Source organism: Copadichromis virginalis, linkage group LG23 (assembly GCF_057382275.1).
Source record: "Copadichromis virginalis isolate Kocher_CV1m ecotype Utaka linkage group LG23, C_Virginalis_male_GT1.1, whole genome shotgun sequence".
NCBI lineage: Eukaryota > Metazoa > Chordata > Actinopteri > Cichliformes > Cichlidae > Copadichromis > Copadichromis virginalis.
The window spans coordinates 48,678,646-48,705,269 of record NC_140639.1 but is presented as its reverse complement, the minus strand read 5'-3'; the positions used below and the strand labels follow the sequence as shown (position 1 = coordinate 48,705,269).

Genomic DNA, 26,624 nt, shown 5'->3' with positions numbered 1-26,624 from the left:
CACTTCTGTCCACTCATTCATTCATGTAAGCTTTCTAATGCAGCTTTGATCTTCACAGTCTGCTTGATGAAACTCATTCTAACCCTGAATGTCAGAGTGTTCCTCCTTCTCTTTCCCATCATTCATGCTGGCAGTGGAGGAGATTTGGATGTTGGACTGTGTTTTGGATGATGTGTGTATGTTTGTGTTGGACTGCTGTCTGTAAAGCAAACGCACATTTTGCTTTGGATTTCAGTGTCACACAGACTTTAAGGTGCAATGAAGAGTTTGAGAGTTTCACAGTGAATTTTCCAGTGGAGGATTTTTCTTCTTCTTTGAAGGTTTGAAATGTGAACATTGGTCTGCTGCAGTCAATGGACTAAACCAGAGAAGAAGAAAACAGACTTTACCATGAAGATCCTCAGTGTGGATCAGTATAATATCAGCCTGATGTCTGCAGTTTAGTGTCAGCACAACTTTCACATCATATTCATCTCAGCACAATTAAAACATGCTGACTGACCTCAGAGTTTCAAGTTTACATCCTGGACTCTCCAGGAAACCACACAGATGCTTCACTCCTGGATCCTGCAGCTTGTTGTTGATGCTCAGGTCCAGCTCTCTCAGATGGGAGGGGTTGGACTTCAGTGCTGCTGCCAGATAATCACAGCTGATCTCTGACAAACCACAGCTCTGCAATCTGTATAAAGAATGAAAGATGTAAGTTTATTAGACAAAGTGCTTGAAATCATTCAGTGTTTCATCATCTGTTCAGAGCTGAAGAAGGTTCAGAATGTAGAAGTTTAGAAAATGGAAACTCCAAACAGCTGAAGCCAACAGGAAGCAGCTTCAAACAAACACAACAAGAGAAAAAACTCTGAATGTTTCACATTAAAGTCGTACATTTCTCATAAAAACAGGACAAAGACTTGAAAAAGTCGTGTTTTTCCTTCCAGGAACCACATGGCTTCACTTTTAAAGGTGAAGTGTGACAGAAATGGACATATTTGAAGTCCAACACCTTTTTCCAGTCACATTATTAAAGCAGACAAACTACAAGCTCATTTTCATTCCAACAAGTCATCTTCTGACCTGGACTAACAACACTGGTCTCTATGTGCAGCTGGCTGTGAGACCAGTGCTCAGGGAGCGTCTACAAAGTGCAACACTGAAAGAACATCACACACTCATTTGCTTCCAGCACTTTCACACAAACATCTACTGTCATTATTGTCACCAAACTCTGTGGATCCTTTATTGCAAATTCAAATGGGATCAAATGGTCAGACAAAAGAGGGTTATGAGGAAATATGATGAAATGTTGTGTATTAGCAGCAAGTTATTGAATCATTCTCCTCAGAAACCAAACAAAATGATTGACAAACATGTTTTTACAAACTCAGTGTTGGACTTGGATCAGCAGGATAAGCTGATGTTTAAAGGCATTTGAGTCTCGCTGTATGAGAGTCCAGTTCTTACTCAATATTTATGGATGATGTTCTTTCAGTGTTGCACTTTGTAGACGCTCCCTGAGCCTCACAGCCAGCTGCACATGGACCAGCTGACATTACCCAGCATTAGAGGCGGCTGTAAAAAATTCATGTTCCCATTTAAATGGTTTTAATTTGAATAAAACGATGTTGATTCATTCAATCCTGAATCGATGTTTAATATAAATGTATTTTGCCAGAATCTCAGGTTAAAGCTCACAAACTATTTCAACAAGCAGCAAACAGATAAAACAGTAAATGAGAGCAGCTAAACACACAAAGATGGAAACACAGAGCGTGGATCGTTCACTCGACGGCACGTACACGGACACGCCGTCGGGGCTGAAAGTGGACAGCTCACAGATCCTGAAGCTGCAGGTTTCATCTGTCTCCAACCAAAACTGAGTGAAGCAGCAGCAAAAGAAGATCCAAACTCTGCTTCACGTTTGATCAATATGCTCATGAATTCTCTCTGACTTTGGCTGTTCCTGCCTGCACAGCTCTCTCTCTCTCAGAGTACTCCAAGAACAGCTTCAAACATCTGTTTCTGCATCATTCACTGTTTATTAGCCACCAGTCTGCTGTTGTGTTCAGTGCTGTCGGCCTCTGACAGTAAAGCCTCATTTCTGCTGTTCCATGGAAACTTTTTAAAATGATGACAGATTACAAACTCTCAGCTGTGTCTGTAATCAAACCTCTGTAACTTTGCTTCACTTCAGCAGCATCAGCTCATGTTCACATGTTGCTTCATGGTTTGCTTCAGTTTTTGATCGACTGCAGAATATTTTGAAGGTTATCTGCTATAAAAAGCCAGAAGAGGAAAATCTGCTTCATGTGTTTCTGTTTGATCCTCAGTGACTTTGACACAAAGGCCTCTGCTGTGATGATCACACCTCTGATCAAGTCTCACAGTGTCACAACTGATAAATGATCAGAGTTAGAATATTTCTGACTGTCTGCTGTGTGCCGTGACCTTTGACCTGCTAAAGACAGTCAGCTGTGGATTATTCATTGTTGTGTCTGATACTTAGAACTGTGAGGAAGAAGCTACACAGTTAATCAGGGTCCCCTCTCTCTGAATCAGGAAAGGTGGGCAGGCCGCGTGTGGGCCGCGGGCCATACGTTGAGTATCACTGTTTGAAATGTGAACATTGTTCTGCTGCAGTCAATGGACTAAACCAGAGAAGAAGAAAACAGACTTTACCATGAAGATCCTCAGTGTGGATCAGTATAATATCAGCCTGATGTCTGCAGTTTAGTGTCAGCACAACTTTCACATCATATTCATCTCAGCACAACTAAAACATGCTGACTGACCTCAGAGTTTCAAGTTTACATCCTGGACTCTCCAGGAAACCACACAGATGCTTCACTCCTGAATCCTGCAGCTTGTAGTTCCTGCTCAGGTCCAGCTCTCTCAGATGGGAGGGGTTGGACTTCAGTGCTGCTGCCAGATAATCACAGCTGATCTCTGACAAACCACAGTAAGTCAATCTGTATAAAGAATGAAAGATGTAAGTTTATTAGACAAAGTGCTTGAAATCATTCAGTGTTTCATCATCTGTTCAGAGCTGAAGAAGGTTCAGAATGTAGAAGTTTAGAAAATGGAAACTCCAAACAGCTGAAGCCAACAGGAAGCAGCTTCAAACAAACACAACAAGAGAAAAAACTCTGAATGTTTCACATTAAAGTCGTACATTTCTCATAAAAACAGGACAAAGACTTGAAAAAGTCGTGTTTTTCCTTCCAGGAACCACATGGCTTCACTTTTAAAGGTGAAGTGTGACAGAAATGGACATATTGAAATCAATGATATCAAAGCTGGAATCAAATGAGTCCAAGTCTTCTGCTGATTCAGCAGAAGACTTGGACTCATTAGGACTCATTACCTAATCAAACCTCTGTAACTTTGCTTCACTTCAGCAGCATCAGCTCATGTTCACATGTTGATTCATGGTTTTCATGGTTGATTCACCTCATTTTTAAAAAATGACCTCTGACAGGAAAGCCTCATTTCTGCTGTTCAACAGTGAAGAAATGTAAATTTTCAAAATGACAAATTGGAAAACACAGAGCTGTGTCTCTAATCAAAGCAGAGATGGAACGATGCCACTTTTCATGTCCGATATCGATATGAATCCAATATAGTCGATTTTATAATCAAACGTTTTTTTAATCTCTTGCTGCATTTTGTATAAATTCATACTCAAGTTTAAACAATCTAAACACTAAAGCTGTTCTGTTATACCTGTCTGCAAAAACACACTGCAGCCAAAACATTAGAATATAGTGATCTTTGTATTTAAACTTTTATCAGAATTTTAAATCTAAAGTATTTAAAGTAATATTCAAAAGTCATTTAAATCATTTTTATGCAGACTTCAAAAACTCTTTGGTTGTGAATAAAAGAAGTGCAACATCAGCACAAAATAATGTTTCTATTGAACAACTAACACAAACAGGTTGTAGAATGGAGCCTTTTCTACTCACAGCTGAACAGAAACAACATCCAGAGTGGAAAACAGTGCAAATAACTGCAAACAGGCTTCATGACACTCATGTTTGATCAGATTCACTCCCTGCTCTCACACACCAACTCCAGACCTGCATTCATCTTTTCCCTCTGAACCCCCCAAACATACAAACCCTGAGCCACCACCATTGCCCTTTCACTGACTGCCCCACTCCACCATTTGACTCTTAGAACTGAAGACGCTTCTCTCATAAGAGGTGAAACATCTTCAAGGAAACTTAAAGAAGTCCAGACGCTTTTCTTTCCAAGCTCCTTAGACTACGGTGACCTGGATGTCTGAGAACCTTCACAGACTGATTTTACAAGAACAACTTGTGTCAAAAATCCCTAGCAGTGCCTCTCTGTCACACACACAAATCACTACAGTTACAAATTTAATAACTTAAAAACCTCAGAAAAACAGAACTGAGCAAACCAACCAACCAACCAACCAACCAACCAACCAACCAACCAAACAAACAAACAAACAAACAAACAAACAAACAAACAAACAAACAAACAAACCAGAGACCAGGTAAGAACATTGTTGAGGTTTAAATTTATAATCTTAAATACTTATATGCTGATTATATTGCTTTATAAGAAAGGCCCAACTCTGAGTACACTCTGTGCCGACAGGACTGACAGGAAATTACATGCTTTTGCAGGCAAAAAGTGAAACTGAGCAGAGTGTTTGATCGAAACTTAAAGTGTGTGTGACGTCTATATAAATGACTAGGCTTCCTGTTTTGTGCTTCAGACCTGGGGTTGTGTGTTCAGGTCTCCATATCCGGATATGTAAAATAAAGATCATTTTTTAAAGTAAAAAGACCACTTTTGAGCCGTGTCTTTTTGGCCGTAAAGAATACCAAAGGACCGGAATTTAATAACATTAAAAGCAAACAATAAATGAGCAAAGTAGTGCATGATAAATATAGATGACAAATACAAAGTGCAATATAGAAACACTGGGTAAAAAGAAATGAACAATTAAAAAGGAGGATAACAGATGTGAGCAGTAGTTAAACAGTAGAAATAAATATATAATAAACAAACAAAAATAGATAATAAATGAAAGCCAGGTCTGAAAGGTGAGTTTGGCTTTAAAAGCATGAAAACACACTGCTGTCTTCAGGAAGGCTGCTCCAGTAACAGAAAGTCATCTACATGTGGGTTTAGTTCTGACTTTAGGGACAAGTAAAAAAAACAAAATAAAATAAAAACATCTGTCCAGACAACCTGACAGTCAAAAATATAAACTCAGGAACTTAAAAGGAAAATTGTGCTGACTTTGAACGTCCGCATCAAGATAAACTTACAGATTTAAGAGTCAAAAAGTGTCAAAACGTCTGTATCCTTACCTGAGAGTTTCAAGTTTACAGTCAGGACTCTTTAGTCCAACACACAGCAAATCCAATCCTGAATCCTGCAGGTAGTTCGAGCTCAGGTCCAGCTCTCTCAGATGATTGGATGGGGAGCTGAGAATTTCAGACAAAGCTTCAAAGCTTCTTTTTGAGAGTTTACAATCTCTCAGCCTGAGGAAGAATAACAATGGAGACATATTCTTTTATTCATCTAGCATTATTAAACATATTTGTTCATAGATTCACTTACAGCACTTTCTTGGATGCTTTGACCACTGGCAGCAGCTTCAAAAATGCCTCCTCTGAACGGGAGTATTTCTTCAGGTCGAACTCATCCAGATCTGATGACAGTAAGATGAAGACCAGAGCCGACCACTGAGCAGGAGACAGTTGATCTGTGGAGAGACGTCCTGATCTCAGGGACTGTTGGATCTCCTCCACTAGAGAACGATCATCCAGTTCATTCAGACAGTGGAACAGGTTGATGCTTTTCTCTGCAGACAGTTTCCCACTGAGCTTCTTCTTGATGTAGTGAACTGTTTCCTGATTGGTCTGTGAGCTACTTCCTGTCTGTGTCAGCATGCATAGGAGATCCTGATTGGTCTGCAGTGAAAGACCCAGGAGGAAGCGGAGGAACAAGTCCAGGTGTCCATTTGGACTCTCTAAGGCTTTGTCCACAGCACTCTGGTAGAAGTCTTTTACAGTAAGTGTTTTCTGGAAGATTTTAAAGAGAGGAGATTGTTTCTTAAGCAGGTTGACTCCAGAGTTGATGAAGGTCAGATAGACATGAAGAGCAGCAAAGAACTCCTGAATGCTCAGATGGATGAAACAGTAAACAACGTTGTTGAACATGTGGCACTCATCAGCTTTAAAGATCTGTGTGAACACTCCTGAGTATACTGCGGCTGCTCTGATATCGATGCCACACTCTGTCAGGTCTGATTCATAGAAGATCAGGTTTCCTTTCTGCAGCTGATCAAAGGCCAGTTTTCCCAGAGACTCAATGATCTTCCTGCATGAATGTGTCTCAGCTCCTCCATCATACTTGATGTCCTTCGTTTTTAGGTGAAATAGCACAAGGCGTAGGTAGAGCTCTGTGAGAGTCTTAGGCAGATCTTTGCTCTCTTTGTTCTTCATGACAAACTCCAGAACTGTAGCAGTGATTCAGCAGAAGACTGGGATGTGGCACATGATGTGGAGGCTTCGTGATGTCTTGATGTGGGAGATGATGCTGCTGGCCTGCTCCGAATCTCCGAATCTCTTCCTGAAGTACTCCTCCTTCTGTGGGTCAGTGAACCCTCTGACCTCTGTCACCACGCCAACACAGTCAGGAGGGATCTGATTGGCTGCTGCAGGTCGTGTGGTTATCCAGAGGCGAGCAGAGGGAAGCAGTTCCCCCCTGATGAGGTTTATCAGCAGCACATCCACTGAGGTGGACTTTCTAGGGTCAGTCAGGATTGTAGTTTTGTGGAAGTCCAGAGGAGGTCGACACTCATCCAGACCATCAAAGATGAACACAACCTGGAAGTCTTCAAAGATGTAGATTCCTGCTTTTTTGGTTTCAGTAAAGATGTGATGAACAAGTTCCACCAAGCTGAACTTTTCCTCCTTCAGCAGATTCAGCTCTCTGAAAGTGAATGGAAACATGAACTGGATGTCCTGGTTGGCTTTGTCTTCAGCCCAGTCCAGGGTGAACTTCTGTGTTAGGACTGTTTTCCCAATGCCAGCCACTCCCATTGTCAGCACTGTTCTGATTGGTTTATCTCTTCCAGGTGGGAGTTTAAAGATGTCTTCTTGTCTGATGGTTGTTTCTGGTCTGTCTGGTTTCCTGGATGCTGTTTCAATCTGTCTGACCTCATGTTCATCATTGACCTCTGCAGTCCCTCCCCCTGTGATGTAGAGCTCTGTGTAGATCTGACTCAGGAGGGTCGGGTTTTCTGTTGTAGAAATCCCCTCGAGCACACACTGGAACTTCTGCTTCAGGTCTGACTTGAGTTTGAGCTGACACTCAGTGAGAATCTCTGCATGAATAAACAGCAAATGACACAAATGAGAAAACTGCATTCTGGTTACTGTGGTTATGTGTTCAGTTCACTGGACTCTTGGTGTCATGATCCGAGTGAGTCTGAGTAACTTTCCACAGCATCAGCTCTCCTCCCCTGGGTGGAGCCCTCCTCACTCCTCCCTGCTCCTCACCTGTTGCCAATTACTCCGGCAGTATTTATGAGCAGCACTCACAATGAACCTTCTCCAGATTGTGTGCTTACCACAGTCAGTTCTCTGCCTCACATTTTGTCTTGTGCTCCTCAGCTTGTTTCGCGTAACCCTCTTTTCCTGTTCCCTAGTCGGCACCTGGATACATCTTCCAACTCTCGCCATAAGTCACGCCTCAGGATTCTGGCCTGCCACTGCTGGGAAAACTCACTCTTGCAAACTGCCATCCTCAGCTGCCTGCCTCCCTGTGCACCCACATCTCACTCTGTACCCAGATTTAATTCATCTCCTCCTCCAGCTGATCTCCACCTGCAGCCACGTAACACCTCTTAGTTTTTAAATCTTGGACTCATTCACTACACTGTGGACCACTCTGATTATTATCTCCTTTGTTCCAGTGATCCTGGATAGTTTCTATTCGCCCGATTCTGCCCCTGTTGTTCCTTTGACCTGCCTCAGCTTATGTTCTGGCCTCAGCTCTGCACTTCTCATAATACCTCGCTTGCTGTTGAATTTAGCTGTGATTCAGCTTTCTCCGTCAAGAAATCTAGTAAAATACATTTCTGTTAAAAGTCACTCAGCCTCCGTTTTTTGGTTCTGTGCTTGACTCCATTCCTTTTCATGAGCCATTGAGCCCTGACACTTGGGTTATAACTGAGGGCAGGTTTTATAGAGACACATTTGATTTAATTATGTTTATTTATACAGCACCAAATCAATACTAGCAACATTTCACATATTACATAAACAACACTATGGAGCCAGTGATGAATAAATATGTAGAATAAATGAAAGAATTTCAAGTATAAAAGTTTTTTTTTAATTCCTCCAAATAACAACAACAGTCACCCCAATGTGCTTTATATTGTAAGATAAAGAACCTACAATAATACAACTGAAAAAAAAAACAAATATCTTTTTGGGTCCTGAAAACTGAAGGCTCTGCCTCCCATTCTACTTTTAAATACTCTGTGAACAACAAGTAGGCCTGCAGAGCGAGAGCGAAGTGCTCTAACAGGGTCATATGGTACTACAAGGTCATTAAGATAAGATGGGGCCTGATTATTTAAGACCTTGTATGTGAGGAGCAGGATTTTGAATTCTGGATTTAACAGGAAGTCAATGAAGGGAAGCCGATACAGGAGAAATCTGCTCTCTCTTTCTAGTCCCTGTCAGGACTCTTGCTGCAGCATTGTGGATTAGCTGAAGGCTTTTCAGCGAGTTTTTTGGACATCCTGATAATAATGAATTACAGTCGTCCAGCCTGGAAGTAATAAATGCATGAACTAGTTTTTCAGAGTCTCTCTGAGACGGGATATTTCTAAATTTAGAGATGTTGCACAAATGGAAGAAAGCAGTCTTACATGTTTGTTTTATATGTGCGTTGAAGGACATGTCCTGGTCAAAAATGACTCCAAGGTTCCTCACAGTGTTACTGGAGGCCAAGGTAATGCCATCCAGAGTAAGAATCTGCTTAGATACCATATTTCTAGGCTTTTCAGGGCCGAGTACAATAACCTCAGTTTTATCTGTATTAAGAAGCAGAAAGTTAGCGGCCATCCAGGTCTTTATGTCTTTAAGACATTCCTGCAGTTTAACTCATTGGTGTGTGTTATCTGGCTTCATGGACAGATGGAGCTGGGTGTCATCTGCATAGCAGTGTAAATGTATGCTATGTTTTCTAATGATGCTGCCTATGGGAAGCATGGTAATGGGAGCGTTGCCAGCAGAAGGCTGAAGTGGAATCTCCCAGAAAGCTGCAGAAGAAAAAACATGAGCTGAAATGGTGGATTTTAGTCATATAAGGAGAACTGTGGCTTTCCTCCAACCTTTGACCAATCACCTTAGTGTCCTGTTTATCAACCATAATAAAAAGCATTTACTGTCTGGGCATTTTTTTGTTTGGGTCTCCAAACAGCAGAAAGAAATGGCAGCCATTTTTTTTAACTTTACTTTCAACTGGTAAATAGATTTAAGAGAAAGCACTTTGATCATATTTGTGACGTGTCCCAAACTGTTGTTGTCGCCTCATTTATGTTGATAAAACAGCTCTAAAACCAATCTGACAATATAAATCTGTAAAATGGGCAGAAAACCTGCTGCTGGTCCCATTTTAATCAAACCAACCCAAAGAGCAGATATTCATGTGTACACAGGAGGTTATTTGTGCAGATGCATAAAACACAAACTGTTGGCTTTCTGCAGTCTCTCACTCCTGAAAGTGTTGGCAAGTGTTTTGGATTTATTATTTATATGGATTTTAATGGCACCTGTGTAATGTTAACTAAGGTTTTTATTGTTTATGTGTTTTTTGTTTAGTCATTCCCTGACTTACCTGTGGGTTCTGGGATGGTTTTATTTAAATTCTCCAACAGATCATTCTTGTTTATCCTCCCCAAAAGATTTTTAGTGACTTCAAAAGTGTTGATAGAGTAGGTATCAAACATCAGATCCACTATGTCCGTCCTCTCTGCATTCTCCAGTTTACTCACTGGGATTGCTGGTAAACCTTCTACAGACCCGTTCTTCAGATGCCACGTGAATTTTTCAAAGTCATCACGTCCCAAATCCTCCAAAGTCCCCAGAAGGATTTCTTTAGGTGTCGTCATCTTTTACCCTGTAAGGACCCGATAAACAAAGACTGTAACAACAGCTGGAGAGGTAATTGTCTGATTTATCAGAATTTAACTTGATTCTAACAGCAGTTCATCACAATAAATTTCTTAGGCTCAGAATGCAACAAAATTGCACATGAAGAAGCACATAGAGAAGTATCCAAGTAACACTTTGCTACAATATAAAACAAACTATTATAAATAAAGAAAATATATAAACTAAATATATACACTACCCGTCAAACGTTTTAGAACAGCCCAATTTTTCCAGTGTTTTTGTCACGGTTTGCGAGCCGTGTGTAAATTATCAAAGGACCCTTTATGCAGGCAGCTCAGATGCAAGTGAGTTTATTCATCACATGGTGATACAAACAGAAATGGCGAAGGTGAGCATGGAAACTAAGCAAAAACCTAAAAACTAATAGTACACGAATATGAAGAAGTACACGAAGGGAAGACGAAAACACAGAACACAAGGGGTGGGAGCAAAGCACCACAACACATCACTATATAGACAGTTACACAGAGGGAGACACAGAAGGCAACAACACAGGGCGGAACAAATGGACAGAGAAGACTAAACACAGAACAGAGCGCACAGAGAAACAAGGGGGGCAGGGAATCAAAACCTAGGAAGCATAGAATAACTCACAAACTAAACTGACATAACACAAAAATCACAAAGAACTGAAACCACTAGCTCAGGAGACCCAGGACCCTGACAGATACGCAGACAAACCAGCAACTAACAGAGGCAAACACAAGGCTTAAATACACAGAGGGATAACGAGGGAATGAGACACAGAAGGAAGACACAGCTGGGAGTGATTGACAAGACGAGACAGAGGAAACGCAAACTAAACACACTGACATGAGACACGGACCTTCACAACAAAGCAGGAAATACAAAGACTGAACTTAGAGGTACAACAAAACACAGAACCAAAACGTAAGAATAAACAAAGATACATCATGAAATCAAAGATTAACAATACAAAACAGAAAACACTGAGTCACAGACCCAGGATCGTGACAGTTTTATTGAAAATATCCTTTTTATTTCTCATTGCACTCTGAAATGAAAGCATAGTACAAATAAGCAGTTGGAGTTAAAAATAAATCATGAAACACATTTATAGACCAAAGTTTATTCTAAACGTTTGACTGAACACACCCGTGGCTTCTGTCTACAATAGAAATCAAATATTCTCCCATATCTGTAGCAGATGTTCCCGTAAACGTGGACCTTGTAATAATAATAATAATAATAACTTTATTTATAAAGCGCTTTCAAACAAAGTGCTGTACAACTAAAGAGATAAATTAAATAAAAGCGATACATAGCAATACAGGTAAAAGACACAATACAAGTTAAAAACAATAAAAATGTAAAAACTAAAAGCCATAGAATTAAGACATGTAGGATCGGGTGAACAAATGTGTCTTCAACTTGGTTTTAAAAACCTCCACAGAGCAGCCTGCCGAATATCTTGTGGGAGGTTGTTCCACAGAAACGGGGCATGAAAAGAAAAAGCTCTCCAATTGTCTTTTTTCTGGCTCTAAGAACTTTTAGAAGACCAGAGTCCTGAGATCGGAGAGCACGAGATGGAACATAAAGGTGTAAAAGGTCGGAGAGGTATGAAGGTGCCAATCCGTTTAAAGCCTTGTAGGTGAGCAGCAGGACCTTAAAATCTGCTCGAACCTGACAAGGTAGCCAGTGAAGACATCTCAGAACAGGGGTAATGTGCTCAAATTTCCCAGTTCTTGTTAAAATGCGAGCAGCTGCATTTTGCACCAACGCCAGAATCTCAGGTTAAACCTCACAAAACTTTAACAACCACCAAACAGCTGAAACAGTAAATGAGAGCAGGAACACAGATTCTGCACAAAGACGTAAACACAAAGCTCAGAGCCGCCGACACATCAGAATCAGTGAGATGTCGCCTTTCTCACCCGATGGCACGGACACGGTCGGGGCTGAAAGCCGACAGCTCGCTGATTCTGATGTTTCGGCGGCTCCGAGCTTTGTGTTTACGTCCTTTTTACGCTGATTCTAAAGCTGTTAGTTTTATCTCTCTCCAAACAATATTGACTGAACCAGCAGCAAAAGAAGATCCAAACTACGCTTCACATAAACATCGTCATGAACTCACTCTGACTTTTGCTGTTTTGCTTCCACCAGGATAAAATCACACGTCATGCACAGCTCTCTCTCTCTCTCTCTCTCTCTCACACACAGTTTCCTGTCTAAAAATCTGTTTTCTGCATTATTCGCTTGCTTGTTACGCACAAGTCTACCGTTGTTTACAGCGCTGTCGGCCGCTGTTTTTTTCCTTTTACTTACTTCCGAAAAGAAAACCTAATTTCTGCCGTTCAACAGGCTTCTGAACAAATTTAAACTTTTTAAAATTATGCAAATTGCAAAACGCTGTGTCTGTCATAAAACCGCTGTAACTTCAGAGGTAATGTTCATATGTCGATTAATGGTTTTCTTTCGTTTTTGATCTACTGTAGAATATTTTTATAAAACCACCTTCATGTTTTTCTGTTTTATCTTCAGCTACTTTGACACAAAGGCCTCTGCTGTGATGCTCACACCTTTGATAAAGTCTTGCGAGTGTCAGCTTCCTTTTTATAGATACAAAAATATGTAAATGTACTGATCTGAATTATAATATTTCTGACTGTCTGAGGCAAAATTTCCCAGATTCAAATCGAATTGAATCGAATCGTGGATCGAATTGATTCAGGACCTTGTGAATCGGAATCAAATCGATTCTAGAAATCAGTGACGATACCCTGCCCTATTTGCGACCATGTCAACATCCAGTCCAGGCTTTTTCAAGATTGGTACTACCACAGCTGATTTAAAACATTCAGGAAAGACTCAATGAAGTATTTAAAAGAAACAGGTTGTAGGGTCCTAATGCTGACCACAGTTCCTTTATAGCCCAGGCTGGTAGAGGATCCAAAGAACAGGTTGTACATCGAGCTGCTTTTACAACCTTCCTTAATCCAGAAAGGGAAATGGAGATGGACCAATGCGATATTACGTATCGGTCCATCTCTATTTCTATTAATTTACGTCAGTATCGATACTGATTTTGTATGTATTTTGAAGGATTTGAACCAAAGGCAAAAAATACCATGAGCAAAAAATACCATGAGCAAAATCATTCCATTAAGTAATGGCATGATTATAAAATAGGGAGGTTTCTTTTTTTTTTAACATAGGTTAAACTCTTTAAATAAAACAACAAGTTTATGGGCTTTCTTGTTATTCACAAGTTTCAGCGATTTAGCCCAGAGTTTAAAGTCATTCAGCCATCTGTTTATACATGGTTTAGCTTTAAAGTATCTGCATTTGTGAAGAAAAAATTTTCCCATTAACAAAATCGTCCTAATCAACAGGTCAAAATCTGCATTCTCAGCAAGTATTCCAAACTTTATTACTGTCACCGTCAAATGTGGTAACTGAATTCTCCTGGACTGTAGCCAGCTCCACATGTCAGTCCAGAAGGAGTGCACTGATTCACCTGATTCACAGTAGAAAAACAAGTGATCCAGACTTTCAATATCATTTTCACAAAATGTGCAGGCGTTCACATCTAAGTTAAATTTCCGTCTTAAGAATTCATTGGTTGGATAAACCTCATTAATGATTTTAAGGTGAACCTCTTTTACTTTAGGGGAAAGAGGAAGTGAAATATACTTTTTTCTTATCGCCTTAACCTCCATGGTCTCAAATTCTTTAAGGATATAATTTCTTTTAACCGGATTAGGGCAAATGTCGTTGATCAAAATATTCCTGATCACTTTGTTTGTAAACCTGCTGTCACCAAATTCAGCTCCAGCTATGCAGAGCTGCCTCAGTCCAGGAGAAATTTTAGAGTGCACAATATCTTCTTTTATCCTTGATCTCAAAGGGACTGGGATGGCTTTCACTAGGGATTTATATCTGTTAGCAGTACATCTTACATCAAATTTCTCACAAAACGTCTCATGTTTTAATAAGACCCCATTATCATCCGTAAAATGAGCTACAGCCCAAATCCCTTAAGATCTTCCAGTAGAGAAGGACCTGCTGATGGAAAGCTGAGAGTTTAACAGATAACGAACTGCAATCAAAGTCACAACGTAACAAAAAGTCTATTCCACCCATTTTGCCAAAAAATCACACTGGGAATAATGTTCCAAAAGGAATTTTTGTTCCTAATGAAAGATCTTAACCATTTCAGTTTTAGTACACCATTCATAACATCAAAGTCAATGGCATTAGCCCCACCCTCTTCATAATTCTTAATCATATCATTTTTCTTTATATATTGACATTTGTTCCTCCATATGAACCTAAAATTAAGATTATTTATAGATTTAATTAGTTTTGGAGATATGGGCAGAGAAAAGGCTGGATAGATTAGTCTGGACAGACTGTCCATTTTGGTTAGCAAGATTCTCCCAAACAGAGTTATGTCCCTTTGCAGCCACCTGTTTAAAATTGACTTACACTTTTCTATATTGGTACAGATATTCTTATTTTCTGTTGCTGTCTTATCCTTGCAAATTACAATGCCCAGATACTTAACCTCTTTTTTTGATCTGTATATTATTTATTGCTTGCAGGGTACACTCATGCAGAGCTAGAATTTCTTATTCATTAATATTCAGCTGTAGGCCAGAAGCTTTGGAGAAGTGGTTGATCGCCTGTAAGGCTAAAGGAATCTGGTCCTCGTTTTTTAGAAACAGGGTGGTATCATCTGCGAGCTGACTGATTATTATCTGTTCACCCATCACAGTTAACCCCTCAATGTGACTGTTTTTAATCAAAATAGACAACAGCTCAGCAACCATGATGAACAGAAGTGGTGAGCTGCTACATCCCTGCCTTATCCCTCTATTAACCTCAAACCTTGAACATGTACCATGTTCTAGCAAAACAGAGCTGTTAATGTCATTATATAGCATCTCTATAACATTGATAAATTCCTGTCCAAAACCAAAAGACTGCAGAGTTTTTAATATGAACGTATGTTCAACTGAGTCAAATGCTTTGTAAAAATCCAAGAACAGGATGTATGCTCTCTCTTGTGTCACGATGAGTTGTGTAGCTGTCAGTGGCTGGCCCCACGTGCAGGACTCAGAGACAAAACATTAACTTAAACGACAGCTTTATTTGCTGGTGAGTCACCCTTGGCGATACATAAACAACAACTTAAACTAACTAGACTGGAGATGCTGAAGGTAGACGACAACGAATACACACACAACAAACGTGGAGGACGCAACAACTGGCAGAGAAAAACACAGGGCTTAAATACATACTGAGGTGATTAGGGAATGTGAAACAGGAGGAGAACACAGCTGGGACTCATCAGACATGACAAGACAAGGGGCGGCAAAACTCAACACATTGACATAGTACACAGACTTTCAAAGTAAAACAGGAAACTGAACAGACGTGGACTAAACTAGGGGATACAGTGACAGAACAAGAGACACACTGACAGAGATGACTGTATACTAACAGAAGTAACACAGAACCACGACCTAAGAAGGAGAACACAAGAAATGCCAAGGACCTAGGGAGTTAGGAATACTAGCGACAAAAATCAAACCCAAGAGAATCAAAACACATCATGAAATCAAAGATAACTAATACAAACAGAAAAACACTGAGTCCACAGACTCAGGACCGTGACATCTTGGATTATTTCACTGTACTCAAGGAGGTCCAAAACCAGCCGAATATTGTTATGAATTAGTCTTCCTTTCAAAAAACCTGATTGCGTTTCACTGATAATGTTTGAGATGCCTTTCTTTAGCCTCTCAGCTACAGCTCCAGACAGGATCTTATAGTCAGTGTTTAAGGTGATGGGTCTTAAATTGTCTAAAATTCTTTTATCCTTACCCGATTTAGGGATCAGGGTTATCAGCGCTTGTTTCATGCTCGGCATCAGTTCTTTTTTTCTCTATCGATTCCTTTAATGCATCAAACAATAAAGTTCTTAGGTCCTTCCAGAAGAATTGATAAAAATTAGTAGTGAGTCCATCTGTCCCTGGGGACTTGTTTAATGCCATTTTCATGACCACCAAATCCAGTTCCTCAATTTGGCGGCCGCTACTAAGTTTTAAAATTACTCATACTAATCTTTCTGGGTCACAAAATAAACTTTTAACATATTTTCAGGCGAGAAAGTAGCTGTGTAAACATCAAATATCTGCTCGGTTTATCAAGATACCGCATATTTGCAAAAGTGCTTCGACGTTTTCGGAGACGTCTGCTACCCACCAGCACTATAGCCAGCCGGGAGCTCGAGGGTCACTGAAGCCACCGAGAACGGCACAACTCCCGGCACATCATTTTCAGATCACCGCGGACTTTCGCTACTCAGGTTAAACATGATATATAAGTCCAGGGCCGTGCAGAGACGTTTGAAGGGGCGAGTGCTCAAAGTTAAAAAGGGGCACATTGAACCAGGCTGAATAACAACAACACACATTCATCAACAATCTAATATGGGATTGCATCATACTATATCACTGTTGTGAGGTGGCGACAAGGCAAAGCAAACGTAGTCGATGTTTTAACTGATGGGTACAATGTTGCTGTTGAGGGGTTGCTGTGGATAGTGCTGAAGGGCAGGGCTGTGTTGATCTGAGACTGTAGACATTAAAAAGTCCATAGGAGAGATGGTAGCTGATTAAACAAGTGTCATGAGATAATAACAAAATGCAAAGATTGGTGACAGCGCTTGGAACCATAAGGCAACAAAAAACTGTGAGAAACAAATTAGGCTCTGCCTGTGAATCACTCTTTGCTTCTCTTCTTCCTTCCATCCCATCATTTCATATATCACTCTCCACTTGCTGTCCATCTGAGAACAAGGCACAACTTGCTATTGCAATAAACTATAATCTAATTATCCACACCTAACAACTCCAGCACTTAATCTATAATAAAATGATGAGAGAAAAATGTTATAGCACTGCCTTTAGTAGCCTCACACAGCTCCTACTGTTTCCTCCTCATGTCCTTACCAGCCATGTCTGGACAATGTTATATCATGAGTAATAATTTAAAAAAATCCATATACATAAAACAAGCACATGCACGCACACACAGTGACATTTTAGACCTTCTTCAGAATACTGTATATACTATGGGCATCATGGTGCTGATCCAGAATCCTTACATTATTATTTATTACTAGAGCTACAATAATAAAGCAATGAGGAGGGGGAAGTAATAAATTTGAAATAATGTATTTATGATGATTCCATTTGTTTCACTATCCACTCTGTGCAGGGGCAAAGCTTATTACATTTTTAAACTGTAGAGATACAATAACTTTACTGCTGTAAAATCCAAATTTTGTCTTATTTAAAATATAAATCTAATATAATCTGCTTCTTAATGTATGTTCTTTAAAATACAGCGTGTGTTTTTTAAAATATTATAATAATGCATAATTATGTGGACATGTATATTAGATCGTTTTTAGTGAAATATAATCCCCCCAGAAAGGCAGGAAATGCTCTGTAACTTACTTTAAAACTAAATATGTTCCCTAAAACGGTGACAGAGCTACAGACCTATGACAGCCTTACCCAGTGAGCTAGCAGCTATGACCAGCACTACATGTGCAGTTAATAAAAGGACAGGTAATGTTTGTCACGCTGTTGCACACGGAGCACGCTCGTTTGTTTCAGTTCGTCAAATTGCCACAAGACAACTTACCAACGTGTACGTAATAAGCTAATACTCCTGTGTGCTATACACTACAGTGTACGCTGTACACCTACTTACTGGGTTTGTCGCATCAGTCTGTGTCTCTGAGTTAACTTGTGTTTCTCCTACAGCTCCGGACCGCTAAAAATGCGCGTGCTCTTTGTGAGCTCGTTCCCGGCTCGTAACCAGCGCGTTCTGCCATCAAGGGCGATCATTGGTTAAATGTGATCATGTGACTGATGCAAGCCAGATCCTTTTATTTAGCAAAACTGTGATTAATAGTTAAATATTATTGTTGAGGGGCACAGACAGGACTCCGCACGCACACACACATAAAAATAAATAAAAAATAAAAAAAAGTTTTTTAAAAGTTGCCTCAACAAAAGGGCACTTTGGGCACCCATCAGGAAAGGGGCGGGTGCTCAAGCCCCTCCAGCCCCCCCCCCCCTCTGCACGGGCCTGCATAACTTACTTAGACAACCTAAAAATGTTATTGTTTGGCTTTTTTCAGTGTTTTGTTTGTTCGTGAGTAAATCGGTTTGGCTGAGATTAAAGTTATTAGATTAGATTAGATAAAATAAAACTTTATTAACCCGGGTGGGTTCCTCCTTGGTTTTTACACAGCTGAATAAACATCAAACAGAAAACTGATTAAACAGAAGTATGAGACGGTCGAGAATTTACTCCAGTGTCCTGTTATATTGCAGATAGCAAGGAACAGACAGCCGAGTTTATTAAACTCCACCGAGACAGCGGTGACGCTAATCAGAAGGCTAGACCGTCCAATTTCCCCAGCTGTTTACTTCCAGCATATCCAACCTTCTGAGGACCCAGCCCACGTACGCCGCGAAGGCCGGGTCCTCGGGAGGATGCAGCCGATGAATTTGGATACTGTCACTACCCGATCGGGGGTGTGCCAAATGGCGGAGTGAGTAGACGCTCTCTACCGAGTTCTGCACAGAAAGTTCGTGAACAACGGTAAAACCTCAACTTTATGCTGCTAACACTAACAATTCACTAAATAAGAGAAGATGCAGCAATCATAGGGCAAGAAGCAGCAGAATGCCGAATCAGAAAGGAGCGAAAAGGGGACTGGAAAGTTCCAAGTCTAAGATAGCGCCTGAGAATGCTAACGAGGAGAGTGCTACGCCCAGCAACGTGCTAATGGATAGCTTCCATAACTACGCAGCTACTACGGTGGCACTCACGTTAGCCGAAGAAGAAGTGGATGAGTTCCCACCTCTCCCTGTTACACCTCTCAAATCGCCAGCTCCGAAGAAGGTGATGTACGAACGCAGCAACTCTGACCCAGTTGATGTAAATGAGATAATTTCTCGTCTGTCGGCACTAATAAACACCAGGTCTGATAACATTGAGAGCATGGTGAGAGAGAACTCGAACATGGTGAAAGAGAATACGCTCCAGATTGAGGGTCTCAAAAAGACGATTGATTTTGTGTGCGCGGAAATGAAAGATATGAAGGGGAAAGTTTGCGACTTGGAAAAAAAAGTAACTAAAGAGGAAGGTCGAGTGGACAACTGCCAACAGAGAATCTCTGAGTTGGAAAGATATTCCAGGAGGTGGAATCTCAGACTACATGGAGTCAGGGAGGCTGAGAAAGAAGACGCAAGGGGAAAGGTGACTGTGATATGCCAGTCTGTTCTGCCAGAACAAAATCATAGGCTGCCTGACGTCATCGACACCGTACACCGACTCGGAGCCAAGCGACAAGGTAGCACCAGACCTAGAGGCATCATCGTGCAGTTCACCTACCGAATCTACAGAGATGCTGTATGGAAAGCAGCCAAAACATCCTCCTACCTGCAGGACAATCATTTGAGGTTCGCTGAAGATCTGTCCAGGGAGGACAGAGAACGTCGTGACAAACTGTGGCCGATGATAGACAAAGCCCCTAAGGAGGGTAAGCCGGCTTATTTCGTGGGAGGCCGAGGATTCATCAGTGGATCAGAAGTTTTCCCTCCTTCATAGAGACGCTTATTCAGTCTCCGAAATGACATTTCTGTAAGCTTGTTTACATGGTGAACTTGATATTTTCACCCTCAGGTTAAAGTTTTATTTTGTGTTGAAGAGTGTGTTTATTTATAAAAAGCTATATTTAAACCATAGCAGATAGTTAAATACTGTGTTTTTATAAGCTTAGTCACTCAGGGTTTTTACTGTTCTACTACCTAAATTGTGCAGCACCCGGTCCCCTTATCCTATAGATCTATTCTTAGTTGTAGAAGTTTAGAACTTACTTTTTCTCTTTCTTTTTTCTAATAACTTTGTCTTTTTCATTTGTTTCTCTTAATACCAGGGGTTTAAGACAAACATGTAAACGCAAAGCTTTGTTTTTATTTGCCAAACAATTTAAAACAGATTTTTGCTTTTTCCAAGAGAGTCATTCCACACCTGCTGATACAAATTTTTGGAAATCACAATGGGGTAATGAAGTCTGGTTGTCCCATGGCTCTGAGCGTTCTGCTGGAGTTGGCACGCTTAAAAATTATTTTTCTGTAGATGTGTTACACTCTGACTGTGACACCTTAGGACACTACCTCTGCTCACTAATCAGACACAATAACAGTACTTTCAGTGCAGTAAATATATATGGTTACAATAATAAAACTGAAAATGATAAATTACTTGACTCCTTAGAAGAAAGAATTAATTGCTGGCTCTCCAAATACCCAAATTCAGTCCTCTTAATTGGTGGAGACTTTAACATTGCTTTAGACAATACGGTTGATAGGTGGCCTCCAGGGCAGCAGTCTTCATACAGTGCAAACTTAAAAAATTTCATGGGAAAATTTAATCTTGTGGATATTTGGAGAGAAAAATTTCCAGATGATAGACTCTTTGCTTGGAGCAATAAGACAGGATCCAGGCAATCACGTATTGACTTTTGGCTTGTTTCTGACTGTATTGATAAAGATAATATTACTGTTAATATACTTGCCACGCCCCTCACTGATCATAGAGCAATTTACATTAACGTCCGAATGTTTACACTGGATAATATACCTCATAAATTCTCTTATTGGAAGTTAAATAATTCTTTACTAAAAGATAAAATGGTTAACATGCAGATTAATAAATTAATTGTTTATTATTGGAACAAAGCTAACAGAGAGAAGTCCTTTTGTACCAATTGGGAACTTTTTAAATTTGAAGCATGCAAATTCTTGAGAAGATATGGGAGTCAAATTGCTAAATTAAGGAAAGCTGAAGAACAAGAAGTAATAAGCAGAATTGCCTCTTATTACCAGAAGTCTCCAGAAGAAATCTCAGAGGAAGATAAATTAAGTTTACTAGAACTTCAAAATAAACTGGACGGTTTATATCGACGCAAGGCTGAGGGTGCTTTCATAAGATCCAGGAAGAGGTGGCTGGAGGAGGGCGAACAAAATTCTGCTTACTTTTTCAGACTTGAAAAATACAGATCAAAAACAAACTCTATTCATCAACTAAATATTAATGGCATTGTCTCTGACAATCCTGGAGAAATTTCACATTTCTGTGCCAAATTCTATACTAAACTATACAACTCAAAATATAATGAGGCTGTCTCAACAGGATTTTTCAATAATATTAAAAACCTAAAATCTATTGTTGTGGAAGATAGAAGTTATTGTGACAGCCCTCTGACTGTGGAGGAAGTTTGTAATTCCATTTCTGCACTTAAGGCCAATAAATCTCCCGGCACAGATGGTTTGACTGCAGAGTTTTATAAATCATTTTCTAATCTCCTGGCTCCATTTTTACTGCAGGTTTTTACAGAAAGTATAGAGAATAACATCCTCCCTCCTTCTCTAACTCAAGGTCTCATAACACTTATTCCAAAACCAAACAAAGACTTACTCTTTATTGATAATTGGAGACCCATCTCCCTGCTCAATAATGACTATAAGGTTATGGCTTTAATACTTGCTAACAGAATTAAAGAGGTCTTGGAAACAATTATTGATGAGACACAATCAGGCTTTATGAGAAACAGACACATTTCTAATAACATTAGACTGGTTTTGGATTTACTTGATTACTCTGATTTGGTATCTGACAATAGCTTCATTCTCTTCCTGGATTTTTATAAGGCTTTTGATACAATTGAACATCAATTTATTTTCCACTCTTTGGAAAAATTTGGCTTTGGCAAGTTTTTCTGTAAAGCTGTCAAAACCTTATACACAAATGGCAATAGTTCTATTAAAATGATTAACGGCTCCACCCCGAGATTTGACCTGAAACGTGGTATTCGCCAAGGATGTCCTATTTCACCATATTTATTTTTACTTTGTACACAAATTGTTGCAACTAATATTTCAAACAGTGTTGTACAAGGAATCACCATAGCTGATAAGGAGCTCGTCATCAGCCAGTTAGCCGATGACACCACACTCTTCTTGAAGAATGCAAACCAAATCCCTCCAGCTCTTACTGTGATTAGTGATTTCTCTGAGGCCTCTGGTTTATGCCTAAATCTAAAAAAGTGTGAGTTACTAGCATTTAAAGACTGCCCTGCAAATACTATCTGTAATATCTCTGTTAAACAAGAAGTCACATACTTGGGACTGTTAATATCCAAAGACCAAAAATCAAGATTCTCTTCAAACTTCACTCCAATTATACAGAAAACCCTAAAAAAGTTCAACCAGTGGCTGCAAAGGGACTTGTCTTTGAAAGGTACAGTGTTAATTACTAAAGCAGAAGGGATATCCCGATTAACATATGCTGCTGTCTCCTTACATCTGGATAAGAAAATTAGTAAAGATATTGACTGTATGCTCTTTAATTTTATATGGAAAAACCGTACGCATTATATTAGAAAAACTGTTGTGATGAATAAGTACGAATCAGGTGGGCTTAACGTTTTAGACTTTTCTACTTTAAATAACACTTTCAAAATTAATTGGGCCAAACATTTTCTTAAAAACCCTACCTCTATCTGGAACTTTATACCACATTATATTTTCTCTTGTTTTGGTGGCTTTAATTTTGTTTTAAATTGTAATTACAATGTTGAGAAACTCCCTGTAAAGCTTTCATCCTTCCATAAGCAGGTCCTCTTAGCGTGGACCCTCATTTATAAACACAACTTCTCACCTCACAAATACCTCATCTGGAACAACAGAGATATTTTATATAAAAATAAATCACTTTTCCTGGAAACTTGGGTCCAAAATGGGATCCTATTGGTGGCTCAGCTGGTTAATAAAGAGGGACAACTACTTACTTACAACGACTTTATTGCACTATATAATTTTCCAATCAGTGTTCAGGAATTCTCAATGGTGCTTGGTGCCATACCCTCAGGGACTTTAATATTATATAAAAACACTGACAGCTCAATATCTACCTCAGTCACTCTCCCTCAGGGGTGTCAAACTCAAATACACAGTGGGCCAAAATTCAAAACTGGAACAAGGTCGCGGGCTAACATTAATATTTACTGAAAAAAAAATCTTCCTCCAGATTTAAGAATGAATCTCTTCTTATGGACTCAAACAAGTTTTTCTGAAAAACTGAATATGGAACAAGCAAAGCTTAATACTAAACAATATATATATTAGCTGTATAATACCAGTAGGCCAGCTCTAATAATAATTTGGTATGGCTTCGCGGGCCAGAGTTTGACACCTATGCTCTCCCTGATCCAGCTGAGTTACCAATAGGAAAAATCTGCTTTTCACAGGAACTTGGTAACAGCAATAAGAGAATACGTAGTTTATTCCAAGAAGATATCGTCTCTCTCCCATATGTAATATCTTATTGGAACCGATATGTTCCAGATATCAAGTGGAAGACAGTCTGGATGGTCCCCCATAAATATTTGATTGTAAATAAGGTGAAAGAAGTCTCATTTAAAATTCTACATAAATGTTATCCAGCCAGTCACTACATGGTAAAATTTAAAAGGGACATTAATACTAATTGTACTTTCTGTGGGGATCATCCAGAAACTGTGACACATCTTTTTTGGTACTGTTCTTTTACACAGAGATTCTGGAAGTGTAGCCAAGTACAGGATAGGGTAGGGGAAATTAAAGTAAGATGGAGAGAATGGGCCAATAGCTAGATTCGCAGGAGGGATAAAGGGAGTTGCGTGGAGAAGAATGACTGGAGCCACAGGTAAAGTTGCTATGAATTGTATTAAACTATTTAGCAACAATTTAACAGCATTTTATGAACAGGAATGAAAACATAAAATAAAATACAGTGACAGCAATAATAATAACAGTCAGAATCCTATCTGAGCTCAGATATGTCAGTCTTGCCGGCTTAATAGTCAGTGTTCAGTCAAGTCAAATCCAACAGGTCAAAAGTTTGTGATTGGTGCGATTTCGTCCTACCGCACTGTTGCAATTGTTCGTGAGAGAAGAGCAACCTGCCCTTCTGGGCCAACTCAGAATGGCTGTGGTTCGGTTCGGTTCAAAGGGAAAGGCTCGCCATCTTCCTCGTCAGGAAGAGATCCAGGTCTCACGATCCCATAAAAAAAACCTAGCCTGTAAACAACAGGACTATTACTAATTCAGTTCACACTCTAATGATATACATGGCCATATGTAAATAATGTAAGTGCTATAACAAAACAAGCACAAAACATTAATTCTAATTTCTAACTATAGTCTATACAGTGCATCTTAATCATGAATGCAATCTTTAAATCACAATCAGCTTATTCTATCGTCAAGGTGCACATTTCTATCAGAAATCAGAAATAAACCATAAACTATGGTAGATTATTTTTTTACAGTATTGCCCTTTAACTGAATTACAGGAGCATTGCTTTACACTGCATAGCAATGAAGCAATATATTATTTACACTCAATGTACAGAATAAAATTACCAAAAGAATATACAAAAACCCACAGGCTGTAGTTTTACAGTATGTGGTAACGTATCAGCACAGTAAGAATACACACGGACATCTATCCAGTGCCGCTCGAGCATCAAATGTAACAAAATAAAGTAGATTCATGACCTTTAAGATCAACATTAACTTATTCCATCATCTAATTTTAGTGCATTTAATATTCAACAAGTAATACTAGAACATCATCAGCACACAAGCTGAGTGCTCAAAATGGCTGAACTCAGTGAGAAACCCCGTGTGTTCTCCCACAGTGAAAACGTGGTCAGCTACAGCTATGAGCATTAGGCTAGTTAGCTTTTCAATTAGCCTGATTCGCCCAGTCCCAGTTTAACTCACCAGCACACTTCTAATGTTCAACTCTCAGAGAGGATCTTGTTCAACTCTCAGAGAGGATCTTGTCCACTTCATCCGCTCCCGCGCAGATCTACAACATTGAAATCGGGCCATTATATTCCCTGTTAACTTCTTGTTAGCTTTTTAGCTTCAAGGTTAGCTTAACAGCTTCTGACTCACCGCGATGGTTTCAAGGTCCGAAATGTTCACAATAAATCAGGTCCGTTTCTCCAAGGTCCATGCAGATCTCCGGTATGGATATTTGCTCAATTTATCAAGTTAATAGTTATTTTCCAGCGAAAAGCTTGGCGGTGAAAATCAGTGATGGTCTCGTGCACCTCCGTCTCTCTCTGTGTCTGAGCACGTGACGGTACAGAGCAGGGGAAGGCGGGGCTTGTTCCTTCCTAACCAGTAGGGGTGTTAAATATACTCTTTGGGTTTTATTCTTACATTTATAGTATTTATCTTTTATTATTGATTTATTTTTGATCAACTCAGTGATTAACAGAGTAATGATAAATCCCAATTAACAATAACATGTTGTAGTGCATTACTGAGTCGTGTAAACTCACTGGGTTACATCCTCCCCTCTTAAATCTCATGCACGTCCCCGTGCATGGCTCTGGGGGAATAGGTAACATCATGAGCAAGGGAGTCGATGAAAGCTTTGTTCAATCCTTGAAAGAGTGATTTAACCACTGTTACTAGTGGGTTACCTAGCTGAGGATAAGTGAGTCTTTGGGATGGTTGGCGAATTCTTTCAGATCTTCTGATCTGTGTTTCTGTTTGCAAGGTTTCAGGTTCATCATCGTTTTCAACTTGTCTTTCAGGTGAAAGTTGATGAGTTGAGTTCTCTGACAACGGTGAATCTGACAAACTGGTCGACAAAACATTTTTGTCTTTTCGAGTGTCTGTTTCAGACTCACTTGGTGTGTTATTTTGTAGGCTTGTGTCACTTTCACTTGGTGATACGTTTGTTTCACTTTCACATTCTGTCTGAGGTAGGTCTGTTTCACGGTCCATTTGAGGTAAGTTGGTGTCAGTTGAACTTCCAATTTCGCCTTCAGGTAAGTATGTTTCAGTTTCGTTCTCAGTTTCCTTTTCAGGTAAGTCTGTCATGTCCGGTAATGTGTTAGGTTGTTCGTCATCATTTACAGGATATTTGTTTTGTTTGAATCCTTGTGTTGGCGGCATGGCGCATACTTGGTAGAAATGTCTGTCTTTCACTTGTGGAGGTTCAGGGTAATAAAACTCATCTTCCTCTTCCTCAAGTGTTTGGTCGGAGTCAACTTCCAAAGCTGAACTTTGTCTTGTGCGTGGTCTGTTAGTTTTTGTGACTCGCTCGGGTTCATGCTCTGTTGGTGAGAGAAATCCACAGGGAAGTAACAGATCTCTGTGGAGCGTTCTGTTGGGTCCATCTCCGTTTTCTGGTTTTACAGTGTATACTGGTAAGTTTTCCATTTGTTTGGTAACAATATACACTGTTTGCTCCCATTTGTCCGCTAATTTGTGC

General features: G+C 39.8%; 1 protein-coding gene and 1 pseudogene across 2 annotated transcripts in view; both read right to left on the bottom strand.

Annotated features, from left to right (window-relative positions):
* Nucleotides 1-483: 483 nt before the first annotated feature.
* The window catches only part of LOC146682011 (ribonuclease inhibitor-like), a gene marked incomplete at its 5' end in the record, with an annotated part of 76,043 nt that continues 49,902 nt past the window's right edge, over nucleotides 484-26,624 (bottom strand). Inside the window, one exon of the mRNA XM_085448809.1 lies at nucleotides 484-679. Coding sequence (XP_085304935.1) covers nucleotides 484-679 — 196 coding nt within the window. The remainder of the gene's footprint in view (nucleotides 680-26,624) is intronic.
* LOC146682005 (NLR family CARD domain-containing protein 3-like) overlaps nucleotides 5,592-26,624 on the bottom strand; it is a 239,129-nt pseudogene continuing 218,096 nt past the window's right edge. The window contains exons 2-3 of the transcript XR_014917953.1: nucleotides 9,895-10,176; nucleotides 5,592-7,366 (exon numbers count right to left, since the gene is read on the bottom strand). The product of XR_014917953.1 is annotated as an NLR family CARD domain-containing protein 3-like (transcript). The remainder of the gene's footprint in view (nucleotides 7,367-9,894; nucleotides 10,177-26,624) is intronic.